The following is a 24,848-nucleotide window of genomic DNA, read 5'->3' as shown; positions in this document are numbered from 1 at the left end:
GGAGGAGTCCTAGCTAGATTCGGGAGAGGTATATAGCCCGGTGGGAGGAGTCCTAGCTAGATTCGGGAGAGGTATATAGCCCGGTGGGAGGAGTCCTAGCTAGATTCGGGAGAGGTATATAGCCCGGTGGGAGGAGTCCTAGCTAGATTCAGGAGAGGTATATAGCCCGGTGGGAGGAGTCCTAGCTAGATTCAGGAGAGGTATATAGCCCGGTGGGAGGAGTCCTAGCTAGATTCGGGAGAGGTATATAGCCCGGTGAGAGGAGTCCTAGCTAGATTCAGGAGAGGTATATAGCCCGGTGGGAGGAGTCCTAGCTAGATTCAGGAGAGGTATATAGCCCGGTGGGAGGAGTCCTAGCTAGATTCGGGAGAGGTATATAGCCCGGTGGGAGGAGTCCTAGCTAGATTCAGGAGAGGTATATAGCCCGGTGGGAGGAGTCCTAGCTAGATTCGAGAGAGGTATATAGCCCGGTGGGAGGAGTCCTAGCTAGATTCGGGAGAGGTATATAGCCCGGTGGGAGGAGTCCTAGCTAGATTCGGGAGAGGTATATAGCCCGGTGGGAGGAGTCCTAGCTAGATTCGGGAGAGGTATATAGCCCAGTGGGAGGAGTCCTAGCTAGATTCGGGAGAGGTATATAGCCCGGTGGGAGGAGTCCTAGCTAGATTCGGGAGAGGTATATAGCCCGGTGGGAGGAGTCCTAGCTAGATTCGGGAGAGGTATATAGCCCGGTGGGAGGAGTCCTAGCTAGATTCAGGAGAGGTATATAGCCCGGTGGGAGGAGTCCTAGCTAGATTCGAGAGAGGTATATAGCCCGGTGGGAGGAGTCCTAGCTAGATTCGGGAGAGGTATATAGCCCGGTGGGAGGAGTCCTAGCTAGATTCGGGAGAGGTATATAGCCCGGTGGGAGGAGTCCTAGCTAGATTCGGGAGGGGTATATAGCCCGGTGGGAGGAGTCCTAGCTAGATTCAGGAGAGGTATAAAGCCCGGTGGGAGGAGTCCTAGCTAGATTCAGGAGAGGTATAAAGCCCGGTGGGAGGAGTCCTAGCTAGATTCAGGAGAGGTATATAGCCCGGTGGGAGGAGTCCTAGCTAGATTCAGGAGAGGTATATAGCCCGGTGGGAGGAGTCCTAGCTAGATTCAGGAGAGGTATATAGCCCGGTGGGAGGAGTCCTAGCTAGATTCAGGAGAGGTATATAGCCCGGTGGGAGGAGTCCTAGCTAGATTCGGGAGAGGTATATAGCCCGGTGGGAGGAGTCCTAGCTAGATTCGGGAGAGGTATATAGCCCGGTGGGAGGAGTCCTAGCTAGATTCAGGAGAGGTATATAGCCCGGTGGGAGGAGTCCTAGCTAGATTCAGGAGAGGTATATAGCCCGGTGGGAGGAGTCCTAGCTAGATTCAGGAGAGGTATATAGCCCGGTGGGAGGAGTCCTAGCTAGATTCAGGAGAGGTATATAGCCCGGTGGGAGGAGTCCTAGCTAGATTCAGGAGAGGTATATAGCCCGGTGGGAGGAGTCCTAGCTAGATTCAGGAGAGGTATATAGCCCGGTGGGAGGAGTCCTAGCTAGATTCAGGAGAGGTATATAGCCCGGTGGGAGGAGTCCTACCTAGATTCAGGAGAGGTATATAGCCCGGTGGGAGGAGTCCTAGCTAGATTCAGGAGAGGTATATAGCCCGGTGGGAGGAGTCCTAGCTAGATTCAGGAGAGGTATATAGCCCGGTGGGAGGAGTCCTAGCTAGATTCAGGAGAGGTATATAGCCCGGTGGGAGGAGTCCTAGCTAGATTCAGGAGAGGTATATAGCCATGTGGGAGGAGTCCTAGCTAGATTCAGGAGAGGTATATAGCCCGGTGGGAGGAGTCCTACCTAGATTCAGGAGAGGTATATAGCCCGGTGGGAGGAGTCCTAGCTAGATTCAGGAGAGGTATATAGCCCGGTGGGAGGAGTCCTAGCTAGATTCGGGAGAGGTATATAGCCCGGTGGGAGGAGTCCTAGCTAGATTCGGGAGAGGTATATAGCCCGGTGGGAGGAGTCCTAGCTAGATTCGGGAGAGGTATATAGCCCGGTGGGAGGAGTCCTAGCTAGATTCAGGAGAGGTATATAGCCCGGTGGGAGGAGTCCTAGCTAGATTCGGGAGAGGTATATAGCCCGGTGGGAGGAGTCCTAGCTAGATTCAGGAGAGGTATATAGCCCGGTGGGAGGAGTCCTAGCTAGATTCAGGAGAGGTACATAGCCCGGTGGGAGGAGTCCTAGCTAGATTCAGGAGAGGTACATAGCCCGGTGGGAGGAGTCCTAGCTAGATTCAGGAGAGGTATATAGCCCGGTGGGAGGAGTCCTAGCTAGATTCAGGAGAGGTATATAGCCCGGTGGGAGGAGTCCTAGCTAGATTCAGGAGAGGTATATAGCCCGGTGGGAGGAGTCCTAGCTAGATTCAGGAGAGGTATATAGCCCGGTGGGAGGAGTCCTAGCTAGATTCGGGAGAGGTATATAGCCCGGTGGGAGGAGTCCTAGCTAGATTCAGGAGAGGTATATAGCCCGGTGGGAGGAGTCCTAGCTAGATTCAGGAGAGGTATATAGCCCGGTGGGAGGAGTCCTAGCTAGATTCGGGAGAGGTATATAGCCCGGTGGGAGGAGTCCTAGCTAGATTCGGGAGAGGTATATAGCCCGGTGGGAGGAGTCCTAGCTAGATTCGGGAGAGGTATATAGCCCGGTGGGAGGAGTCCTAGCTAGATTCGGGAGAGGTATATAGCCCGGTGGGAGGAGTCCTAGCTAGATTCGGGAGAGGTATATAGCCCGGTGGGAGGAGTCCTAGCTAGATTCGGGAGAGGTATATAGCCCGGTGGGAGGAGTCCTAGCTAGATTCAGGAGAGGTATATAGCCCGGTGGGAGAGGTCCTAGCTAGATTCGAGAGAGGTATATAGCCCGGTGGGAGGAGTCCTAGCTAGATTCAGGAGAGGTATATAGCCCGGTGGGAGGAGTCCTAGCTAGATTCGGGAGAGGTATATAGCCCGGTGGGAGGAGTCCTAGCTAGATTCGGGAGAGGTATATAGCCCGGTGGGAGGAGTCCTAGCTAGATTCAGGAGAGGTATATAGCCCGGTGGGAGGAGTCCTAGCTAGATTCAGGAGAGGTATATAGCCCGGTGGGAGGAGTCCTAGCTAGATTCAGGAGAGGTATATAGCCCGGTGGGAGGAGTCCTAGCTAGATTCAGGAGAGGTATATAGCCCGGTGGGAGGAGTCCTAGCTAGATTCAGGAGAGGTATATAGCCCGGTGGGAGGAGTCTTAGCTAGATTCAGGAGAGGTATATAGCCCGGTGGGAGGAGTCCTAGCTAGATTCAGGAGAGGTATATAGCCCGGTGGGAGGAGTCCTAGCTAGATTCAGGAGAGGTATATAGCCCGGTGGGAGGAGTCCTAGCTAGATTCAGGAGAGGTATATAGCCCGGTGGGAGGAGTCCTAGCTAGATTCAGGAGAGGTATATAGCCCGGTGGGAGGAGTCCTAGCTAGATTCAGGAGAGGTATATAGCCATTTGGGAGGAGTCCTAGCTAGATTCAGGAGAGTTATATAGCCCGGTGGGAGGAGTCCTAGCTAGATTCAGGAGAGGTATATAGCCCGGTGGGAGGAGTCCTAGCTAGATTCAGGAGAGGTATATAGCCCGGTGGGAGGAGTCCTAGCTAGATTCGGGAGAGGTATATAGCCCGGTGGGAGGAGTCCTAGCTAGATTCGGGAGAGGTATATAGCCCGGTGGGAGGAGTCCTAGCTAGATTCGGGAGAGGTATATAGCCCGGTGGGAGGAGTCCTAGCTAGATTCAGGAGAGGTATATAGCCCGGTGGGAGGAGTCCTAGCTAGATTCGGGAGAGGTATATAGCCCGGTGGGAGGAGTCCTAGCTAGATTCAGGAGAGGTATATAGCCCGGTGGGAGGAGTCCTAGCTAGATTCAGGAGAGGTATATAGCCCGGTGGGAGGAGTCCTAGCTAGATTCAGGAGAGGTATATAGCCCGGTGGGAGGAGTCCTAGCTAGATTCAGGAGAGGTATATAGCCCGGTGGGAGGAGTCCTAGCTAGATTCAGGAGAGGTATATAGCCCGGTGGGAGGAGTCCTAGCTAGATTCAGGAGAGGTATATAGCCCGGTGGGAGGAGTCCTAGCTAGATTCGGGAGAGGTATATAGCCCGGTGGGAGGAGTCCTAGCTAGATTCAGGAGAGGTATATAGCCCGGTGGGAGGAGTCCTAGCTAGATTCGGGAGAGGTATATAGCCCGGTGGGAGGAGTCCTAGCTAGATTCAGGAGAGGTATATAGCCCGGTGGGAGGAGTCCTAGCTAGATTCGGGAGAGGTATATAGCCCGGTGGGAGGAGTCCTAGCTGGATTCGGGAGAGGTATATAGCCCGGTGGGAGGAGTCCTAGCTAGATTCGGGAGAGGTATATAGCCCGGTGGGAGGAGTCCTAGCTAGATTCAGGAGAGGTATATAGCCCGGTGGGAGGAGTCCTAGCTAGATTCGGGAGAGGTATATAGCCCGGTGGGAGGAGTCCTAGCTAGATTCAGGAGAGGTATATAGCCCGGTGGGAGGAGTCCTAGCTAGATTCAGGAGAGGTATATAGCCCGGTGGGAGGAGTCCTAGCTAGATTCAGGAGAGGTATATAGCCCGGTGGGAGGAGTCCTAGCTAGATTCAGGAGAGGTATATAGCCCGGTGGGAGGAGTCCTAGCTAGATTCAGGAGAGGTATATAGCCCGGTGGGAGGAGTCCTAGCTAGATTCAGGAGAGGTATATAGCCCGGTGGGAGGAGTCCTAGCTAGATTCAGGAGAGGTATATAGCCCGGTGGGAGGAGTCCTAGCTAGATTCAGGAGAGGTATATAGCCCGGTGGGAGGAGTCCTACCTAGATTCAGGAGAGGTATATAGCCCGGTGGGAGGAGTCCTAGCTAGATTCAGGAGAGGTATATAGCCCGGTGGGAGGAGTCCTAGCTAGATTCAGGAGAGGTATATAGCCCGGTGGGAGGAGTCCTAGCTAGATTCAGGAGAAGTATATAGCCCGGTGGGAGGAGTCCTAGCTAGATTCAGGAGAGGTATATAGCCCGGTGGGAGGAGTCCTAGCTAGATTCAGGAGAGGTATATAGCCCGGTGGGAGGAGTCCTAGCTAGATTCGGGAGAGGTATATAGCCCGGTGGGAGGAGTCCTAGCTAGATTCAGGAGAGGTATATAGCCCGGTGGGAGGAGTCCTAGCTAGATTCGGGAGAGGTATATAGCCCGGTGGGAGGAGTCCTAGCTAGATTCAGGAGAGGTATATAGCCCGGTGGGAGGAGTCCTAGCTAGATTCGGGAGAGGTATATAGCCCGGTGGGAGGAGTCCTAGCTAGATTCAGGAGAGGTATATAGCCCGGTGGGAGGAGTCCTAGCTAGATTCAGGAGAGGTATATAGCCCGGTGGGAGGAGTCCTAGCTAGATTCAGGAGAGGTATATAGCCCGGTGGGAGGAGTCCTAGCTAGATTCAGGAGAGGTATATAGCCCGGTGGGAGGAGTCCTAGCTAGATTCAGGAGAGGTATATAGCCCGGTGGGAGGAGTCCTAGCTAGATTCAGGAGAGGTATATAGCCCGGTGGGAGGAGTCCTAGCTAGATTCGGGAGAGGTATATAGCCCGGTGGGAGGAGTCCTAGCTAGATTCAGGAGAGGTATATAGCCCGGTGGGAGGAGTCCTAGCTAGATTCGGGAGAGGTATATAGCCCGGTGGGAGGAGTCCTAGCTAGATTCAGGAGAGGTATATAGCCCGGTGGGAGGAGTCCTAGCTAGATTCGGGAGAGGTATATAGCCCGGTGGGAGGAGTCCTAGCTGGATTCGGGAGAGGTATATAGCCCGGTGGGAGGAGTCCTAGCTAGATTCGGGAGAGGTATATAGCCCGGTGGGAGGAGTCCTAGCTAGATTCAGGAGAGGTATATAGCCCGGTGGGAGGAGTCCTAGCTAGATTCGGGAGAGGTATATAGCCCGGTGGGAGGAGTCCTAGCTAGATTCAGGAGAGGTATATAGCCCGGTGGGAGGAGTCCTAGCTAGATTCAGGAGAGGTATATAGCCCGGTGGGAGGAGTCCTAGCTAGATTCAGGAGAGGTATATAGCCCGGTGGGAGGAGTCCTAGCTAGATTCAGGAGAGGTATATAGCCCGGTGGGAGGAGTCCTAGCTAGATTCAGGAGAGGTATATAGCCCGGTGGGAGGAGTCCTAGCTAGATTCAGGAGAGGTATATAGCCCGGTGGGAGGAGTCCTAGCTAGATTCAGGAGAGGTATATAGCCCGGTGGGAGGAGTCCTAGCTAGATTCAGGAGAGGTATATAGCCCGGTGGGAGGAGTCCTACCTAGATTCAGGAGAGGTATATAGCCCGGTGGGAGGAGTCCTAGCTAGATTCAGGAGAGGTATATAGCCCGGTGGGAGGAGTCCTAGCTAGATTCAGGAGAGGTATATAGCCCGGTGGGAGGAGTCCTAGCTAGATTCAGGAGAAGTATATAGCCCGGTGGGAGGAGTCCTAGCTAGATTCAGGAGAGGTATATAGCCCGGTGGGAGGAGTCCTAGCTAGATTCAGGAGAGGTATATAGCCCGGTGGGAGGAGTCCTAGCTAGATTCGGGAGAGGTATATAGCCCGGTGGGAGGAGTCCTAGCTAGATTCAGGAGAGGTATATAGCCCGGTGGGAGGAGTCCTAGCTAGATTCAGGAGAGGTATATAGCCCGGTGGGAGGAGTCCTAGCTAGATTCAGGAGAGGTATATAGCCCGGTGGGAGGAGTCCTAGCTAGATTCAGGAGAGGTAAATAGCCCGGTGGGAGGAGTCCTAGCTAGATTCAGGAGAGGTATATAGCCCGGTGGGAGGAGTCCTAGCTAGATTCAGGAGAGGTATATAGCCCGGTGGGAGGAGTCCTAGCTAGATTCGGGAGAGGTATATAGCCCGGTGGGAGGAGTCCTAGCTAGATTCAGGAGAGGTATATAGCCCGGTGGGAGGAGTCCTAGCTAGATTCGGGAGAGGTATATAGCCCGGTGGGAGGAGTCCTAGCTAGATTCGGGAGAGGTATATAGCCCGGTGGGAGGAGTCCTAGCTAGATTCGGGAGAGGTATATAGCCCGGTGGGAGGAGTCCTAGCTAGATTCGGGAGAGGTATATAGCCCGGTGGGAGGAGTCCTAGCTAGATTCAGGAGAGGTATATAGCCCGGTGGGAGGAGTCCTAGCTAGATTCAGGAGAGGTATATAGCCCGGTGGGAGGAGTCCTAGCTAGATTCAGGAGAGGTATATAGCCCGGTGGGAGGAGTCCTAGCTAGATTCAGGAGAGGTATATAGCCCGGTGGGAGGAGTCCTAGCTAGATTCAGGAGAGGTATATAGCCCGGTGGGAGGAGTCCTAGCTAGATTCAGGAGAGGTATATAGCCCGGTGGGAGGAGTCCTACCTAGATTCAGGAGAGGTATATAGCCCGGTGGGAGGAGTCCTAGCTAGATTCAGGAGAGGTATATAGCCCGGTGGGAGGAGTCCTAGCTAGATTCAGGAGAGGTATATAGCCCGGTGGGAGGAGTCCTAGCTAGATTCAGGAGAGGTATATAGCCCGGTGGGAGGAGTCCTAGCTAGATTCAGGAGAGGTATATAGCCCGGTGGGAGGAGTCCTAGCTAGATTCAGGAGAGGTATATAGCCCGGTGGGAGGAGTCCTAGCTAGATTCAGGAGAGGTATATAGCCCGGTGGGAGGAGTCCTAGCTAGATTCGGGAGAGGTATATAGCCCGGTGGGAGGAGTCCTAGCTAGATTCAGGAGAGGTATATAGCCCGGTGGGAGGAGTCCTAGCTAGATTCAGGAGAGGTATATAGCCCGGTGGGAGGAGTCCTAGCTAGATTCAGGAGAGGTATATAGCCCGGTGGGAGGAGTCCTAGCTAGATTCAGGAGAGGTATATAGCCCGGTGGGAGGAGTCCTAGCTAGATTCAGGAGAGGTATATAGCCCGGTGGGAGGAGTCCTACCTAGATTCAGGAGAGGTATATAGCCCGGTGGGAGGAGTCCTACCTAGATTCAGGAGAGGTATATAGCCCGGTGGGAGGAGTCCTAGCTAGATTCAGGAGAGGTATATAGCCCGGTGGGAGGAGTCCTAGCTAGATTCAGGAGAGGTATATAGCCCGGTGGGAGGAGTCCTAGCTAGATTCAGGAGAGGTATATAGCCCGGTGGGAGGAGTCCTAGCTAGATTCAGGAGAGGTATATAGCCCGGTGGGAGGAGTCCTAGCTAGATTCAGGAGAGGTATATAGCCCGGTGGGAGGAGTCCTAGCTAGATTCAGGAGAGGTATATAGCCCGGTGGGAGGAGTCCTAGCTAGATTCAGGAGAGGTATATAGCCCGGTGGGAGGAGTCTTAGCTAGATTCAGGAGAGGTATATAGCCCGGTGGGAGGAGTCCTAGCTAGATTCAGGAGAGGTATATAGCCCGGTGGGAGGAGTCCTAGCTAGATTCAGGAGAGGTATATAGCCCGGTGGGAGGAGTCCTAGCTAGATTCAGGAGAGGAATATAGCCCGGTGGGAGGAGTCCTAGCTAGATTCAGGAGAGGTATATAGCCCGGTGGGAGGAGTCCTAGCTAGATTCAGGAGAGGTATATAGCCATTTGGGAGGAGTCCTAGCTAGATTCAGGAGAGGTATATAGCCCGGTGGGAGGAGTCCTAGCTAGATTCAGGAGAGGTATATAGCCCGGTGGGAGGAGTCCTAGCTAGATTCAGGAGAGGTATATAGCCCGGTGGGAGGAGTCCTAGCTAGATTCGGGAGAGGTATATAGCCCGGTGGGAGGAGTCCTAGCTAGATTCGGGAGAGGTATATAGCCCGGTGGGAGGAGTCCTAGCTAGATTCGGGAGAGGTATATAGCCCGGTGGGAGGAGTCCTAGCTAGATTCAGGAGAGGTATATAGCCCGGTGGGAGGAGTCCTAGCTAGATTCGGGAGAGGTATATAGCCCGGTGGGAGGAGTCCTAGCTAGATTCAGGAGAGGTATATAGCCCGGTGGGAGGAGTCCTAGCTAGATTCAGGAGAGGTATATAGCCCGGTGGGAGGAGTCCTAGCTAGATTCAGGAGAGGTATATAGCCCGGTGGGAGGAGTCCTAGCTAGATTCAGGAGAGGTATATAGCCCGGTGGGAGGAGTCCTAGCTAGATTCAGGAGAGGTATATAGCCCGGTGGGAGGAGTCCTAGCTAGATTCAGGAGAGGTATATAGCCCGGTGGGAGGAGTCCTAGCTAGATTCAGGAGAGGTATATAGCCCGGTGGGAGGAGTCCTAGCTAGATTCAGGAGAGGTATATAGCCCGGTGGGAGGAGTCCTAGCTAGATTCAGGAGAGGTATATAGCCCGGTGGGAGGAGTCCTAGCTAGATTTGGGAGAGGTATATAGCCCGGTGGGAGGAGTCCTAGCTAGATTCAGGAGAGGTATATAGCCCGGTGGGAGGAGTCCTAGCTAGATTCAGGAGAGGTATATAGCCCGGTGGGAGGAGTCCTAGCTAGATTCGGGAGAGGTATATAGCCCGGTGGGAGGAGTCCTAGCTAGATTCAGGAGAGGTATATAGCCCGGTGGGAGGAGTCCTAGCTAGATTCAGGAGAGGTACATAGCCTTTTGACACACAGAACGTATTATCTATTTTTTTCTTCTTCCAGTTATCCATTCTTTAACACTACTACCTGTCTTTCAGCCAATCAGTACCCGCTAGAGAACGTTGCCGGCGTCCCCATTAGCATATCAGAATGCATACCAACCAGCAAGGTGCAGCAGACAGCAGCACTAACGTTTGTTAAATAGTGCATAAACTCTTATAAAGAATGAATTGCATGAAGAACTATTATTGTAAATATATTAATGTAAAAAAAAAATAATAATAATAACAACAACAATAGTGATTTGTTTAGATAGTCAAGGATATGTTTTTGTATAATTCTATAAAAGTCCTAGAAATGTAGGCCTACAATCTATTTTAATTTCCCTTACAATAAAAACATTACAGTGTTCTCCGATTGAACAACGTTATTTATAGATTCGATTAGTAATAGAGTTATAGTAACTAATAATACAAGATGTAACAAACAAAAATAAAACAGTCATTTGTTGATTGTGGATGAAGTGGTTTCTTGCATCAAACAACACAACAGCATTTTCAGTCACCTCCTTGTCTGAAGGACAAGAGGGTGACAGGTTTATGTCAAGCCCTGCATGTTTTGAGAGGGTAACAGGTTCATGTCAAGCCCTGCATGTTTTGAGAGGGTGACAGGTTCATGTCAAGCCCTGCATGTTTTGAGAGGGTAACAGGTTAATGTCAAGCCCTGCGTGTTTTGAGAGGGTAACAGGTTAATGTCAAGCCCTGCATGTTTTGAGAGGGTGACAGGTTCATGTCAAGCCCTGCATGTTTTGAGAGGGTAACAGGTTCATGTCAAGCCCTGCATGTTTTGAGAGGGTAACAGGTTAATGTCAAGCCCTGCGTGTTTTGAGAGGGTAACAGGTTAATGTCAAGCCCTGCATGTTTTGAGAGGGTAACAGGTTCATGTCAAGCCCTGCGTATTTTGAGAGGGTAACAGGTTAATGTCAAGCCCTGCATGTTTTGAGAGGGTAACAGGTTCATGTCAAGCCCTGCATGTTTTGAGAGGGTAACAGGTTCATGTCAAGCCCTGCGTGTTTTGAGAGGGTAACAGGTTCATGTCAAGCCCTGCATGTTTTGAGAGGGTAACAGGTTCATGTCAAGCCCTGCGTGTTTTGAGAGGGTAACAGGTTAATGTCAAGCCCTGCATGTTTTGAGAGGGTAACAGGTTAATGTCAAGCCCTGCATGTTTTGAGAGGGTAACAGGTTCATGTCAAGCCCTGCGTGTTTTGAGAGGGTAACAGGTTAATGTCAAGCCCTGCATGTTTTGAGAGGGTAACAGGTTCATGTCAAGCCCTGCGTATTTTGAGAGGGTAACAGGTTAATGTCAAGCCCTGCATGTTTTGAGAGGGTAACAGGTTCATGTCAAGCCCTGCATGTTTTGAGAGGGTAACAGGTTCATGTCAAGCCCTGCGTGTTTTGAGAGGGTAACAGGTTCATGTCAAGCCCTGCATGTTTTGAGAGGGTAACAGGTTCATGTCAAGCCCTGCGTGTTTTGAGAGGGTAACAGGTTAATGTCAAGCCCTGCATGTTTTGAGAGGGTAACAGGTTAATGTCAAGCCCTGCATGTTTTGAGAGGGTAACAGGTTCATGTCAAGCCCTGCGTGTTTTGAGAGGGTAACAGGTTAATGTCAAGCCCTGCATGTTTTGAGAGGGTAATAGGTTAATGTCAAGCCCTGCGTGTTTTGAGAGGGTAACAGGTTAATGTCAAGCCCTGCATGTTTTGAGAGGGTAACAGGTTAATGTCAAGCCCTGCGTGTTTTGAGAGGGTAACAGGTTAATGTCAAGCCCTGCATGTTTTGTTTTTTAAAGTCTCCATGGAATGGAGGCCAACATTGGCTGCTACTGTAGGCTGGATGATAAAACAGCTGTTTCATTGGTAAAATGTTATGGGATGTATTTTCTCCATTTGTTTTAATGGTAGACCACTCTGGTACGCCTACATTATGATCAAATTGTCACGCCCTGATCTGTTTCACCTGTCTTTGTGATTGTCTCCACCCAACCTCCAGGTGTCACCTGTTTTTCCCCATTAGTCCCCAGTGTATTTATCCCTGTGTTTCCTGTCTCTCTGTACCAGTGTATTTATCCCTGTGTTTCCTGTCTCTCTGTACCAGTGTATTTATCCCTGTGTTTCCTGTCTCTCTGTGCCAGTTCGTCTTGTTTTGCTAGTCAACCTAGCTCCTATTTTCCCCAGTCTCTGTTTTTTCCTAGCCCTCCTGGTTTTGACCCTTGCCTGTCCTGACGCCGAATCCGCCTGCCTGACCACTCTGCCTGTTCTGACCTCAAGCCTGCCTGTCGTTTGGTATTGGTTGGAGTCTAACCTGGTTGATGAACTCTCTCCTGTCCCCGGCCTGTCGTTTGGTATTGTTTGGAGTCTAACCTGGTTGATGAACTCTCTCCTGTCCCCGGCCTGTCGTTTGGTATTGTTTGGAGTCTAACCTGGTTGATGAACTCTCTCCTGTCCCCGGCCTGTCGTTTGGTATTGTTTGGAGTCTAACCTGGTTGATGAACTCTCTCCTGTCCCCGGCCTGTCGTTTGGTATTGTTTGGAGTCTAACCTGGTTGATGAACTCTCTCCTGTCCCCGGCCTGTCGTTTGGTATTGTTTGGAGTCTAACCTGGTTGATGAACTCTCTCCTGTCCCCGGCCTGTCGTTTGGTATTGTTTGGAGTCTAACCTGGTTGATGAACTCTCTCCTGTCCCCGGCCTGTCGTTTGGTATTGTTTGGAGTCTAACCTGGTTGATGAACTCTCTCCTGTCCCCGGCCTGTCGTTTGGTATTGTTTGGAGTCTAACCTGGTTGATGAACTCTCTCCTGTCCCCGGCCTGTCGTTTGGTATTGTTTGGAGTCTAACCTGGTTGATGAACTCTCTCCTGTCCCCGGCCTGTCGTTTGGTATTGTTTGGAGTCTAACCTGGTTGATGAACTCTCTCCTGTCCCCTGCCTGTCGTTTGGTATTGTTTGGAGTCTAACCTGGTTGATGAACTCTCTCCTGTCCCCGGCCTGTCGTTTGGTATTGTTTGGAGTCTAACCTGGTTGATGAACTCTCGCCTGTCCCCGGCCTGTCTTTTGCCTACTCCTTTTGTTATAATAACTATCAGAGCTCAACCATCTGCCTCCTGTGTCTGCATTTGGGTCTACTTGGCCACTGTTAAAACTGTAACTTAAAGCAGGTACAGCCTCAGTGTTCACAGTAAAACTGTAACTTAAAGCAGCTACAGCCTCAGTGTTCACAGTAAAACTGTAACTTAAAGCAGATACAGCCTCAGTGTTCACAGTAAAACTGTAACTTAAAGCAGATACAGCCTCAGTGTTCACAGTAAAACTGTAACTTAAAGCAGGTACTGCCTCAGTGTTTACAGTAAAACTGTAACTTAAAGCAGGTACAGCCTCAGTGTTCACAGTAAAACTGTAACTTAAAGCAGGTACAGCCTCAGTGTTCACAGTAAAACTGTAACTTAAAGCAGGTACATCCTCAGTGTTCACAGTAAAACTGTAACTTAAAGCAGCTACAGCCTCAGTGTTCACAGTAAAACTGTAACTTAAAGCAGGTACAGCCTCAGTGTTCACAGTAAAACTGTAACTTAAAGCAGGTACAGCCTCAGTGTTCACAGTAAACGCGCGCTGGAAGTTGCACCGAGTTTTCAGCAGAGCCGAAAACATTTTAGAAGGAACAATGGTTATTGAAGAAGGGCGAGGGGCGAGGGTGTATGCCTTATGATTAACGAGACGTGGTGTGATCATTACAACATACAGGAACACAAGGTCCTTTTGTTCACCTGACCTAGAATCCCTTACAATGAAATGCCGACCGCATTATCTACCAAGAGAATTCTCTTCGATTATAATCACAGCCGTGTATATCCATCCCCAAGCAGACACCTCGGCGGCTCTGAAAGAACTTCATTGGACTCTATTGGACTTCATTGGTCTCTATTGGACTTAATTGGACTCTATTGGACTTCATTGGACTTCATTGGACTTCATTGGACTCTATTGGACTTCATTGGACACCGGTTAATCAGCCCAACTAACTGGTGTCTGTATGTGTCCTCTCTACTGTATATAGCCTCTACTGTATATAGCCTCTACTGTGTATAGCCTCTCTACTGTGTATAGCCTCTCTACTGTGTATAGCCTCTCTACTGTGTATAGCCTCTCTACTGTGTATAGCCTCTCTACTGTATATAGCCTCTCTACTGTATATAACCTCTCTACTGTATATAGCCTCTACTGTATATAGCCTCTACTGTATATAACCTCTCTACTGTATATAACCTCTCTACTGTATATAGCCTCTACTGTATATAACCTCTCTACTGTATATAGCCTCTACTGTATATAGCCTCTACTGTATATAGCCTCTACTGTATATAGCCTCTCTACTGTATATAGCCTCTCTACTGTATATAGCCTCTCTACTGTATATAACCTCTCTACTGTATATAACCTCTACTGTATATAGCCTCTCTACTGTGTGTAGCCTCTCTACTGTATATAGCCTCTCTACTGTATATAACCTCTCTACTGTATATAGCCTCTCTACTGTATATAACCTCTACTGTATATAGTCTCTCTACTGTGTGTAGCCTCTCTACTGTATATAACCTTTCTACTGTATATAGCCTCTCTACTGTGTATAGCCTCTACTGTATATAGCCTCTCTACTGTATATAGCCTCTCTACTGTATATAGCCTCTCTACTGTATATAGCCTCTCTACTGTATATAGCCTCTCTACTGTATATAGCCTGTCTTGTTACTGTTGTTTTGATTTCTTTACTTACCTATTGTTCACCTAACACCTTTTTTGCACTATTGGTTAGAGTTGCACTATTGGTTAGAGTAAGTCAGCATTTCACTGTAAGGTCTACCTACACCTGTTGTATTCGGCGCACGTGACAAATCAACTTTGATTTGATTTGATAAACTGCATTAATTGTAGCTGGAGATTTTAACAAAGCAAATCTGAGAACAAGGCTCCCTAAATTCTATCAGCTTATCTAATGGCGACCCGGGCTGGCAGCATTCTGGATCATTGCTACTTTAACTTCCGCGAAGCATACAAAGCTCTCCCTCGCCCTCCTTTCGGCAAATCTGACCACGACTCCATTTTGTTGCTCCAAGCCTATAGACAGAAACTAAAACAGGAAACCAGGAAACGCTTGTGCTCAGGTCTGTTCAACGCTGGATCGACCAATCGGATTCCACGCTTCAAGATTGCTTCGATCACGTGGACTGGGATATGTTCCGGAGAGCCTCAGACAACAACATTGATGTATACGCTGACTCGGTGAGCGAGTTTATTAGCAAGTGCATCGGTCATGTTAAACCCACGGTGACTATTAAAACCTTCCCCATTGATGGCAGCATTCTCACAAAACTGAAAGCGTGAACCACTGCTTTTAATCATGGAAAGGCGACCGGAAACACGACCGAATACAAACAGTGTCGCTATTCCCTTTGCATGGCGATCAAACAAGCTAAGCATCAGTTTAGAGACAAAGTGGAGTCGCAATTCAACGGCTCAGACACGAGACGTATGTGGCAGGGTCTACAGACAATCACGGATTATAGGGAAAACCAGCCACGTCGCGGACACCGACGTCTTGCTCCCAGACAAACTAAGTAACTTCTTTGCTCACTTTGAGGACAATACAGTGCCACTGACACGGCACTGTACCCAAACTTGCGGGCTCTCCTTCACCGCAGCCAATGTGAGTAAAACGTTTAAACGTGTTAGATTACTTGTTAGATATTACTGCACGGTCGGAACTAGAAGCACAAGCATTTCGCTACACTCGCATTAACATCTGCTAACCATGTGTATGTGACCAATACAATTTGATTTGATTTGATTATGCGGCTCCAATCTGCAGACTTGGATGGCTGGGATCAGTAACTGACCTAATTCAATCCGAACGCCTGTGATGTCTGAGAGGAGGCACAGACCGAAGTGAGCACAGACATGATTCATCTTCCTTCAGAGGCAGACAGACATTGTCACTGACTGAAAACTATAGACAACGTCAGTCAGTGTTGTGTGTCAAGACGAACAACAAGACAACACGTGAGGACAGACCAGACAGCCAATATGGGGGGGGGGCAACGACACACACTCTCCCCAGCAAACACTGAACGTTCCTACAACGTAAGGTAACGTTGCAGTAATATGCTGGTTCTGAACATTTATTTCACTACTATTTTCAGACTAGACTATATATATATATATATATAAAATGGAACCCTATTCCCTCTGGGCCCTGGTCAAATGGAACCCTATTCCCTCTGAGCCCTGGTCAAATGGAACCCTATTTCCTCTGGGCCCTGGTCAAATAGAACCCTATTCCCTCTGGGCCCTGGTCAAATGGAACCCTATTCCCTCTGGGCCCTGGTCAAATGGAACCCTATTCCCTCTGGGCCCTGGTCAAATGGTACCCTATTCCCTCTGGGCCCTGGTCAAATGGTACCCTATTCCCTATGGGCCCTGGACAAATAAAATCCTATTCCCTCTGGGCCCTGGTCAAATGGAACCCTATTCCCTCTGGGCCCTGGTCAAATGGAACCCTATTCCCTCTGGGCCCTGGTCAAATGGAACCCTATTCCCTATGGGCCCTGGTCAAATAGAACCCTATTCCCTCTGGGCCCTGGTCAAATGGAACCCTATTCCCTCTGGGCCCTGGTCAAATGGAACCCTATTCCCTCTGGGCCCTGGTCAAATGGTACCCTATTCCCTCTGGGCCCTGGTCAAATGGAACCCTATTCCCTCTGGGCCCTGGTCAAATGGAACCCTATTTCCTCTGGGCCCTGGTACCCTATTCCCTATGGGCCCTGGTCAAATGGAACCCTATTCCCTATGGGCCCTGGTCAAATAAAACCCTATTCCCTCTGGGCCCTGGTCAAATGGAACCCTATTCCCTCTGGGCCCTGGTCAAATGGAACCCTATTCCCTCTGGGCCCTGGTCAAATGGTACCCTATTCCCTATGATCCCTGTGTAACAGTACAAATTTAGACCGTCCCCTCGCCCATACCCGGGCGCGAACTAGGGACCTTCTGCACACATCAACAGTCACCCTCGAAGCATCGTTACCCATCGCGCCACAAAAGCCGCGGCCCTTGCAGAGCAAGGGGAACTACTACTTCAAGGTCTCAGAGCAAGTGACGTCACTGATTGAAACGCTATTTAGCGCCCACGCTAACTAAGCTAGCCGTTTCACATCCGTTATACCTGGACAAATAAAACCCTATTCCTTATAGGCCCTGGTCAAATGGTACCCTATTCCTTATAGGCCCTTGTCAAAAGTAGTGCACTACATAGAGAATAGCATGCCATTTGTGACACAGCCTTAATGTCCTGTCCTCCTTTCCTGTAACTCTCTGTCTAATCCACAGTGTTCCTTACAGCAGCCCAGGTAGAGAGTTGATGTATGGCCTTTCTCTGGTGAAAACTTCATTCCCGCCCCAGATCTCCTTTGGCTCATACCCAGCATCGACACCCCCCCTCCCCCAGATCTCCTTGGCTCATACCCAGATCTTCCTTAGATTTCGAGGAGCGCGCTTAGGTGTGTGTGTGTGTCTGCCTGCATACTGAATGTCTGTTAACATACGTGTCTGTGTGCGTGAGTACGTACGTGTGTGTGTGTGCATGAGTGCAAGTGTCGTCTGAGTGTCAGTACTCACATTCTCCGCTGTCCCCTCCCGGAGGCTGATAGAAGGACAGTCCCAGAGAGATCAGGGCAGCCACCTCCAAGATGATCAGAGTCACGTCCTGCAGGGCTTCCCATACTAACTGGAGGAAGGTCTTTGGCTTCTTCGGAGGTATTAGGTTTTCCCCATACACTTCTTTCCTCTTATCTAGGTCGGTTGCGTCTCCTGTTAAGCCTGTTTGGAGAGAGAATTAATAACATTAATAACTCGCTCTCATAGAAAAAGCTACAAATTATCATACACACATGACAATACACTGTCTGGTTTTCCTTTTTCCTCTGTCTCCTCCACACACTCTCTACTAGAGAACACACACAAACCAGCCATCCACTTCTCTACACACAAACCACCCATACACCAACTACCCATACGCCAACCACCCGTACACCAACCACCCGTACACCAACCACCCATAAACCAACCAACCACCCACACACAAACCACCCACACACCAACCACCCACACACCAACCACCCATACACCAACCACCATACACTACCAACACATAAACCACCCACCCACACACCAACCACCCACACACCAACCACCCATACACCAACCACTCACACACCAACCACCCATACACAAACCACACACATACCAACCACCCACCCACCACCCACCCACACACCACCCACCCACACACCAACCACTCACACACCAACCACTCACACACCAACCACTCACACACCAACCACCCACACATCAACCACCCACCCACATACCAACCACCCACACACTAACCACCGACACACCAACCACCCATATACTGTCAATATCACAAAGACAACTGAAATTATAACCAGTTTTAGGAGGGCATGTGATTTTTTGAATGGTTTTCCCCCGTTGCCCCTCCTACTCCATCAGCAGGGCCTGCTCCTTCTCCAGCAGTAGGGCCTGCTCCTTCTCCAGCAGTAGGGCCTGCTCCGCTCCTTCTCCAGCAGTAGGGCCTGCTCTGCTCCTTTGCAAACAGTAGGGCCTGCTCCCCTCTTTCTCCAAAAGTAGGGCCTGCTCCCCTCCTTCTCCAACAGTAGGGCCTGCTCCACTCCTCTTCTCCAACAGTAGGGCCTGCTCTGCTCCTTCTTCATCAGAAGGGCCTGCTCCCCTCCTTCTCCAACAGTAGGGCCTGCTCTGCTCCTTCTCCAACAGTAGGGCCTGCTCCGCTCCTTCTCCAGCAGTAGGGCCTGCTCTGCTCCTTTGAAAACAGTAGGGCCTGCCCCCCTCCTTCTCCAACAGTAGGGCCTGCTCCCCTCCTTCTCCAACAGTAGGGCCTGCTCCACTCCTCTTCTCCAACAGTAGGGCCTGCTACACTCCTTCTCCAATAGTAGGGCCTGCTCTGCTCCTTCTCCAACAGTAGGGCCTGCTCCCCTCCTTCTCCATCAGTAGGGCCTGCTCCTCTCCTTCTCCATCAGTAGGGCCTGCTCCCCTCCTTCTCCAACATTAGGGCCTGCTCTGCTCCTTCTCCATCAGTAGGGCCTGCTCTGCTCCTTCTCCATCAGTAGGGCCTGCTCCTCTCCTTCTCCATCAGTAGGGCCTGCTCCCCTCCTTCTCCAACAGTAGGGCCTGCTCCCCTCCTTCTCCAACAGTAGGGCCTGCTCCCCTCCTTCTCCATCAGTAGGGCCTGCTACCCTCCTTCTCCATCAGTAGGGTCTGCTCCCCTCCTTCTCCAAAATTAGGGCCTGCTCCTTCTCCATCAGTAGGGCCTGCTCTGCTCCTTCTCCATCAGTAGGGCCTGCTCCCCTCCATCATTAGGGCCTGCTCCTTTCCTTCTCCATCAGTAGGGCCTGCTCCCCTCCTTCTCCATCAGTAGGGCCTGCTCTGCTCCTTCTCCATCAGTAGGGCCTGCTCCCATCCTTCTCCATCAGTAGGGCCTGCTCCCCTCCTTCTCCAACATTAGGGCCTGCTCTGCTCCTTCTCCATCAGTAGGGCCTGCTCCCCTCCTTCTCCAACATTAGGGCCTGCTCTGCTCCTTCTCCATCAGTAGGGCCTGCTCTGCTCCTTCTCCAACATTAGGGCCTGCTCTGCTCCATCAGTAGGTTCTGCTCCCTCCTTCTCCATCAGTAGGGCCTGCTCCCCTCCTTCTCCAACATTAGGGCCTGCTCTGCTCCTTCTCCATCAGTAGGGCCTGCTCCCCTCTTTCTCCATCAGTAGGGCCTGCTCCCCTCCTTCTCCAACATTAGGGCCTGCTCTGCTCCTTCTCCATCAGTAAGGCCTGCTCCTCTCCTTCTCTGCTCCAACAGGTTTTCATCAAGGATCTGTCTGTACTTTGCTCTGTTTATCTTTCCCTCAACTGGTCTCCCAATCCCTGCCATTGAAAAATATCCCCACCACAAATCCCGGATCCGGCTGGGCCACTCAAGGAGGTTTCCTCCAGACGTGACGCTTGGCATTCAGGCCAAAGAGTTCAATCGTGGTTTCATCAGACCAGAGAATCTTGTTTCTCATGGTCTGAGAGTCTTTAGGTACCTTTCGGCAAAATCCAAGCAGGCGGTCATGTCCCTTTTACTGAGGAGTGGCTTCCGTCTGGCCACTCTACCATAAAGGCCTGATTGCTGGAATGCTGCAGAGATGGTTGGTCTTCCATAAATTTCTCCCATCTCCACAGAGGAACTTTGGAGCTCTGTCAGAGTGACCATCGGATTCTTGGTCACTTCCCTGACCAAGGCCATTCCCCCTTGATTGCTCAGTTTGGTCGGTCAGCCAGCTCTAGGAAGAGTCTTGGTGGTTCCAAACTTCTTCCATTTAAAAATGATGGAGGCCACTGTGTTCACTGGGACCTTCAATGCTGCAGACATTTCTTGGTCCCCTTCCCCAGATCTGTGCCTCAAAACAATCCTGTCATGGAGCACTACGGACAATTCCTTCAACCTCAAGCCTTGGTTTTTGCTCTGACATGCACTGTCAACTGTGGTACCTTTATATAGACAGGTGTGTGCCTTTCCAAATCATGTCCAGTAGTAATAGACATAGAGATAGAGATAGTGATAGAGAAAGTGATAGTAATAGAGATAGTGATAGAGATATTGATAGTGATAGTGATAGAGAAAGTGATAGTGATAGATATATTGCGGCAGGGTAGCCTAGTGGTTAGAGCGTTGGACTAGTAACTGGAAGGTTGCAAGTTCAAACCCCCGAGCTGACAAGGTACAAATCTGTCGTTCTGCCCCTGAACAGGCAGTTAACCCACTGTTCCTAGGGCGTCATTGAAAATAAGAATTTGTTCTTAACTGACTTGCCTAGTTAAATAAAGGTCAAATATTATTATTTTTTTAATTCACTCTTTCTTGTCTAGTGATATTGATATAGAAAATGATAGTAATGTAGATAGTGATATAGATGGTGATAGTATAGAGATATAGAGATACAGAGAGTGAAAGTGATAATGATAGAACTATAGATAGTGATAGAGATAGTGATAATGATAGAACTATAGATAGTGATAGAGATAGTGCTAGAGATAGTGATAATGATAGAACTATAGATAGAGATACAGATAGTGATAACGATAGAACTATAGATAGTGACAATGATAGAACTAGAGATACAGATAGTGATAATGATAGAACTATAGATAGTGACAATGATAGAACTAGAGATACAGATAGTGACAATGATAGAACTATAGATAGTGACAATGATAGAACTAGAGATACAGATAGTGACAATGATAGAACTATAGATAGTGACAATGATAGAACTAGAGATACAGATAGTGATAATGATAGAACTATAGATAGTGACAATGATAGAACTATAGATAGAGATACAGATAGTGACAATGATAGAACTATAGATAGTGACAATGATAGAACTAGAGATACAGATAGTGATAATGATAGAACTATAGATAGTGACAATGCTAGAACTATAGATAGAGATAGCGATAATGATAGAACTATAGATAGTGATAGAGATAGTGCTAGAGATAGTGACAATGCTAGAACTATAGATAGAGATAGCGATAATGATAGAACTATAGATAGTGATAGAGATAGTGCTAGAGATAGTGACAATGCTAGAACTATAGATAGAGATAGCGATAATGATAGAACTATAGATAGTGATAGAGATAGTGCTATAGATAGTGACAATGATAGAACTATAGATAGAGATAGTGATAATGATAGAACTATAGATAGAGATACAGATAGTGATACTGATAGAACTATAGATAGTGACAATGATAGAACTATAGATAGAGATAGCGATAATGATAGAACTATAGATAGTGATAGAGATAGTGCTAGAGATAGTGACAATGCTAGAACTATAGATAGATATAGTGATATAGATAGTGATAATGATAGAACTATAGATAGAGATACAGATAGTGATACTGATAGAACTATAGATAGTGACAGAGATAGTGATAATGATAGAACTATAGATAGAGATAGTGATAATGATAGAACTATAGATAGAGATACAGATAGTGATACTGATAGAACTATAGATAGTGACAGAGATAGTGATAATGATAGAACTATAGATAGTGATAGAGAAAGTGATAATGCTAGAACTATAGATAGTGATAGAGATAGTGATAGAACTATAGATCGTGATAGAGATAGTGATAATGCTAGAACTATAGATAGTGATAGAAATAGTGATAGTGATAGGACATAGATAGTGATAGAACTATAGATAGTGATAGAAATAGTGATAGTGATAGGACATAGATAGTGATAGAGATAGTGATATAACTATAGATAGAGATCGAGATAGTGATAGAGATAGTGATAATGATAGAACTATTGATAGTGATAGAGATAGTAAAAGAGATAGTGACAATGATAGAACTATAGATAGTAAAAGAGATAGTGACAATGATATAACTATAGATAGTAAAAGAGATAGTGACAATGACAGAACTATAGATAGTGATAGAGAAAGTGATAATGATATAACTATAGATAGTAAAAGAGATAGTGACAATGATATAACTATAGATAGTAAAAGAGATAGTGACAATGATATAACTATAGATAGTAAAAGTGATAGTGATAATGATATAACTATAGATAGTGATAGAGATAGAGATAATGATATAACTATAGATAGTGATAGAGAAAGTGATAGTGAAAGAAAAAGAGAAGACAAGAAAGCAATAGAATGAGAAGCAGCGGAGACAGAGGAGGAGGGGATCCGTTGGGGTGATGTCTGAGGCTGAGAACAACCAGCAAGTGAGAGAGAGAGAGAGACAGCGAGAGGGTGAGAGTGAATGTGCGAGGGTGAGAGAGAGAGTGAGAGAGAGAAAGAGAGAGAGAGAGAGAAAGAGAGAGACAGAGAGAGGGTGAGAGTGAGAGTGAATGTGAGTGTGAGAGAGAGAGAGAGAGAGAGAGGGGTGTTAGAATGGTAGAATTCCCACCAGCCCGTGTTCTAAATACTACAGTTATATATAGACTCATTAAGCATTCTGTTTTTAATTGTCTTGCTCTGTGTGAGAAGAGATAGAAGCACATTGATGTCTCACAGCATCGCAAACAGACACACACAGGACCACATGAGAACACACACACAACATCACACCACCATGTGAACACACGTACACACACCACAGCATGAACACACGAACACACACACATACCGTGCCACGTGCCGAGAGTCTTCTCTGGTCATAGCAGTGGGGAGCATCACTCTCTCTCTCTCACACACACACACACACACACACACACACACACACACACCGAGCTAAAGGGTAGAGCTGCCGCTTTCAAGGAGCGGGACTCTAACACTGAAGCTCATAAGAAATCCCGCTATGCCCAGGCAAAGCATCAATACAGGACTAAGATCGAATCGTACTACACCGGCTCCGACGCTCGTCGGACGTGGCAGGGCTGGAAAACTATTACAGACTGGAAGCTGCACAGTGACACGAGCCTACCAGACGTGCTAAATTACTTCTATGCATGTAACACTGAAACATGCATGAGAGCATCATCATCAGCAGAGCATCAGCTGTTCCGGATGGCTGTGTGATCACGGTCTCCGTAGCCGATGTGAGTAAGACCTTTTAACAGGTCAACAGACCCCACAGAGCCTTCACCTACAGAGAGATGAGCCAAGAGAAGAGTCCCCTCAGCCATCTGGTTCTGAGACTCTTTTCACAAACACAAACAGACCCAACAGAACCCTCACCTACAGAGAGATGAACCTAGAGAAGAGTCCCCTCAGCCATCTGGTTCTGAGACTCTGTTCACAAACACAAACAGACCCCAACAGAACCCTCACCTACAGAGAGATGAGCCTAGAGAAGAGTCCCCTCAGCCATCTGGTTCTGATACTCTGTTCACAAACACAAACAGACCCCACAGGATAGCAACACATTTAGACCCAACCCAATTATGAGAAAGCAAACACATAACAAAATACCTGACCAGTGTGACTGAACCAAACTTAATTGAGAATGGCCGCAGTTTGAAAGAGAAGACAGGCTATGCACCCACTGTCCACAAAATGAGGTGGAAACTTATCTACACTTCCTAACCTCCTGACAAATGTATGACAACTTTAGAGATACATTATTTTCCCCACAGATCACACAGACCCACAAATAATTTGAAAGCAAATCAAACAATGATAAACTCCCATTTCTGTTAGGGGAAATGCCACAGTGTGCAAATCACAGCTGCAATATTTGTGGCCCGTTGCCAAGAGAAAAGGACAACTGATTAAATAAAACGCTTGAAATGTCTTTCATTTTCAAACCTTTTTGAGTGCAATGTTTACTGTTAATTTCTAACACGTTTCCCATGCCAATAAAGCCCTGATGAATTGAAGAGAGACAGAAGGAGAGAGAGAGAGCGATACAGAGTGATGTAGAGAGAGAGAGAGAGAGAGAGAGGTAGAGAGTGATGTAGAGAGAGAGAGAGAGAGAGAGAGAGAGAAAGAGAGAGAGAGAAAGAGAGAGCGAGGGATACAGAGAGAGAGAGAGAGAAAGAGAGAGAGAGAGAGAGCTTGATGTAGAGAGAGAGAAAGAGAGAGAGAGAGAGCGAGGGATACAGAGAGAGAGAGAGAGAGAGAGAGAGAGAGAGAAAGAGAGAGAGAGAGAGGGAGAGAGAGAGAGGGAGAGAAAGAGAGCGAGAGAGAGAAAGCGTGATGTAGAGAGAGAGAAAGAGGGATACACAGAGAGAGAGGGATACAGAGAGAGAGAAAGAGAGAGGGATACAGAGAGAGAGAGAGAGAGAGAGAGAGAGAGAGAGAGAGAGAGAGAGAGTGATAGAGAGAGAGAGAGAGTGATAGAGAGAGAGAGAGAGCGAGAGAGAGAGTGAGGGATACAGAGAGAGGGAGCGAGGGATACAGAGAGAGAGAGTGAGAGAGATGTGTATCTAATATAGGGATTAGGGTTCCATTAGGTACTCAGTCACTGATTCTTCTCATTACTGTGGGTAGGACACCAGGACACCAGTACAGTACACTCACAATGACAAGTCACTGATGAGGAAGTGGAACCTCATTTAGAGCAGGTTGGCTAGCTAAAACAGGTCTGACAAATCACTCACACACCTAACCCAGTCGTGATCCTTAAAAAAAACTTGTCAG

General features: G+C 48.6%; 1 protein-coding gene across 11 annotated transcripts in view; it reads right to left on the bottom strand.

Moving 5' to 3' along the window:
• Positions 1 to 24,848, bottom strand: part of atp2b2 (ATPase plasma membrane Ca2+ transporting 2) — a 203,272-nt gene that overhangs the window by 128,659 nt on the left and 49,765 nt on the right. For all 11 annotated transcript variants that reach the window (XR_005052685.1, XM_036984269.1, XM_036984274.1 and 8 more), the window contains exon 2: positions 17,280 to 17,480. Coding sequence is in view for 10 of the 11 variants with exons in the window: in XM_036984269.1 (XP_036840164.1) it covers positions 17,280 to 17,480 (201 nt within the window). In the remaining variant the exon portion in view is untranslated. The remainder of the gene's footprint in view (positions 1 to 17,279; positions 17,481 to 24,848) is intronic.

The sequence above is a fragment of the Oncorhynchus mykiss genome, chromosome 7 (genome assembly GCF_013265735.2).
Source record: "Oncorhynchus mykiss isolate Arlee chromosome 7, USDA_OmykA_1.1, whole genome shotgun sequence".
Lineage (NCBI taxonomy): Eukaryota > Metazoa > Chordata > Actinopteri > Salmoniformes > Salmonidae > Oncorhynchus > Oncorhynchus mykiss.
The sequence above is the reverse complement of the archived record's forward strand: the minus strand, read 5'-3'. Positions and strand labels throughout refer to the sequence as shown.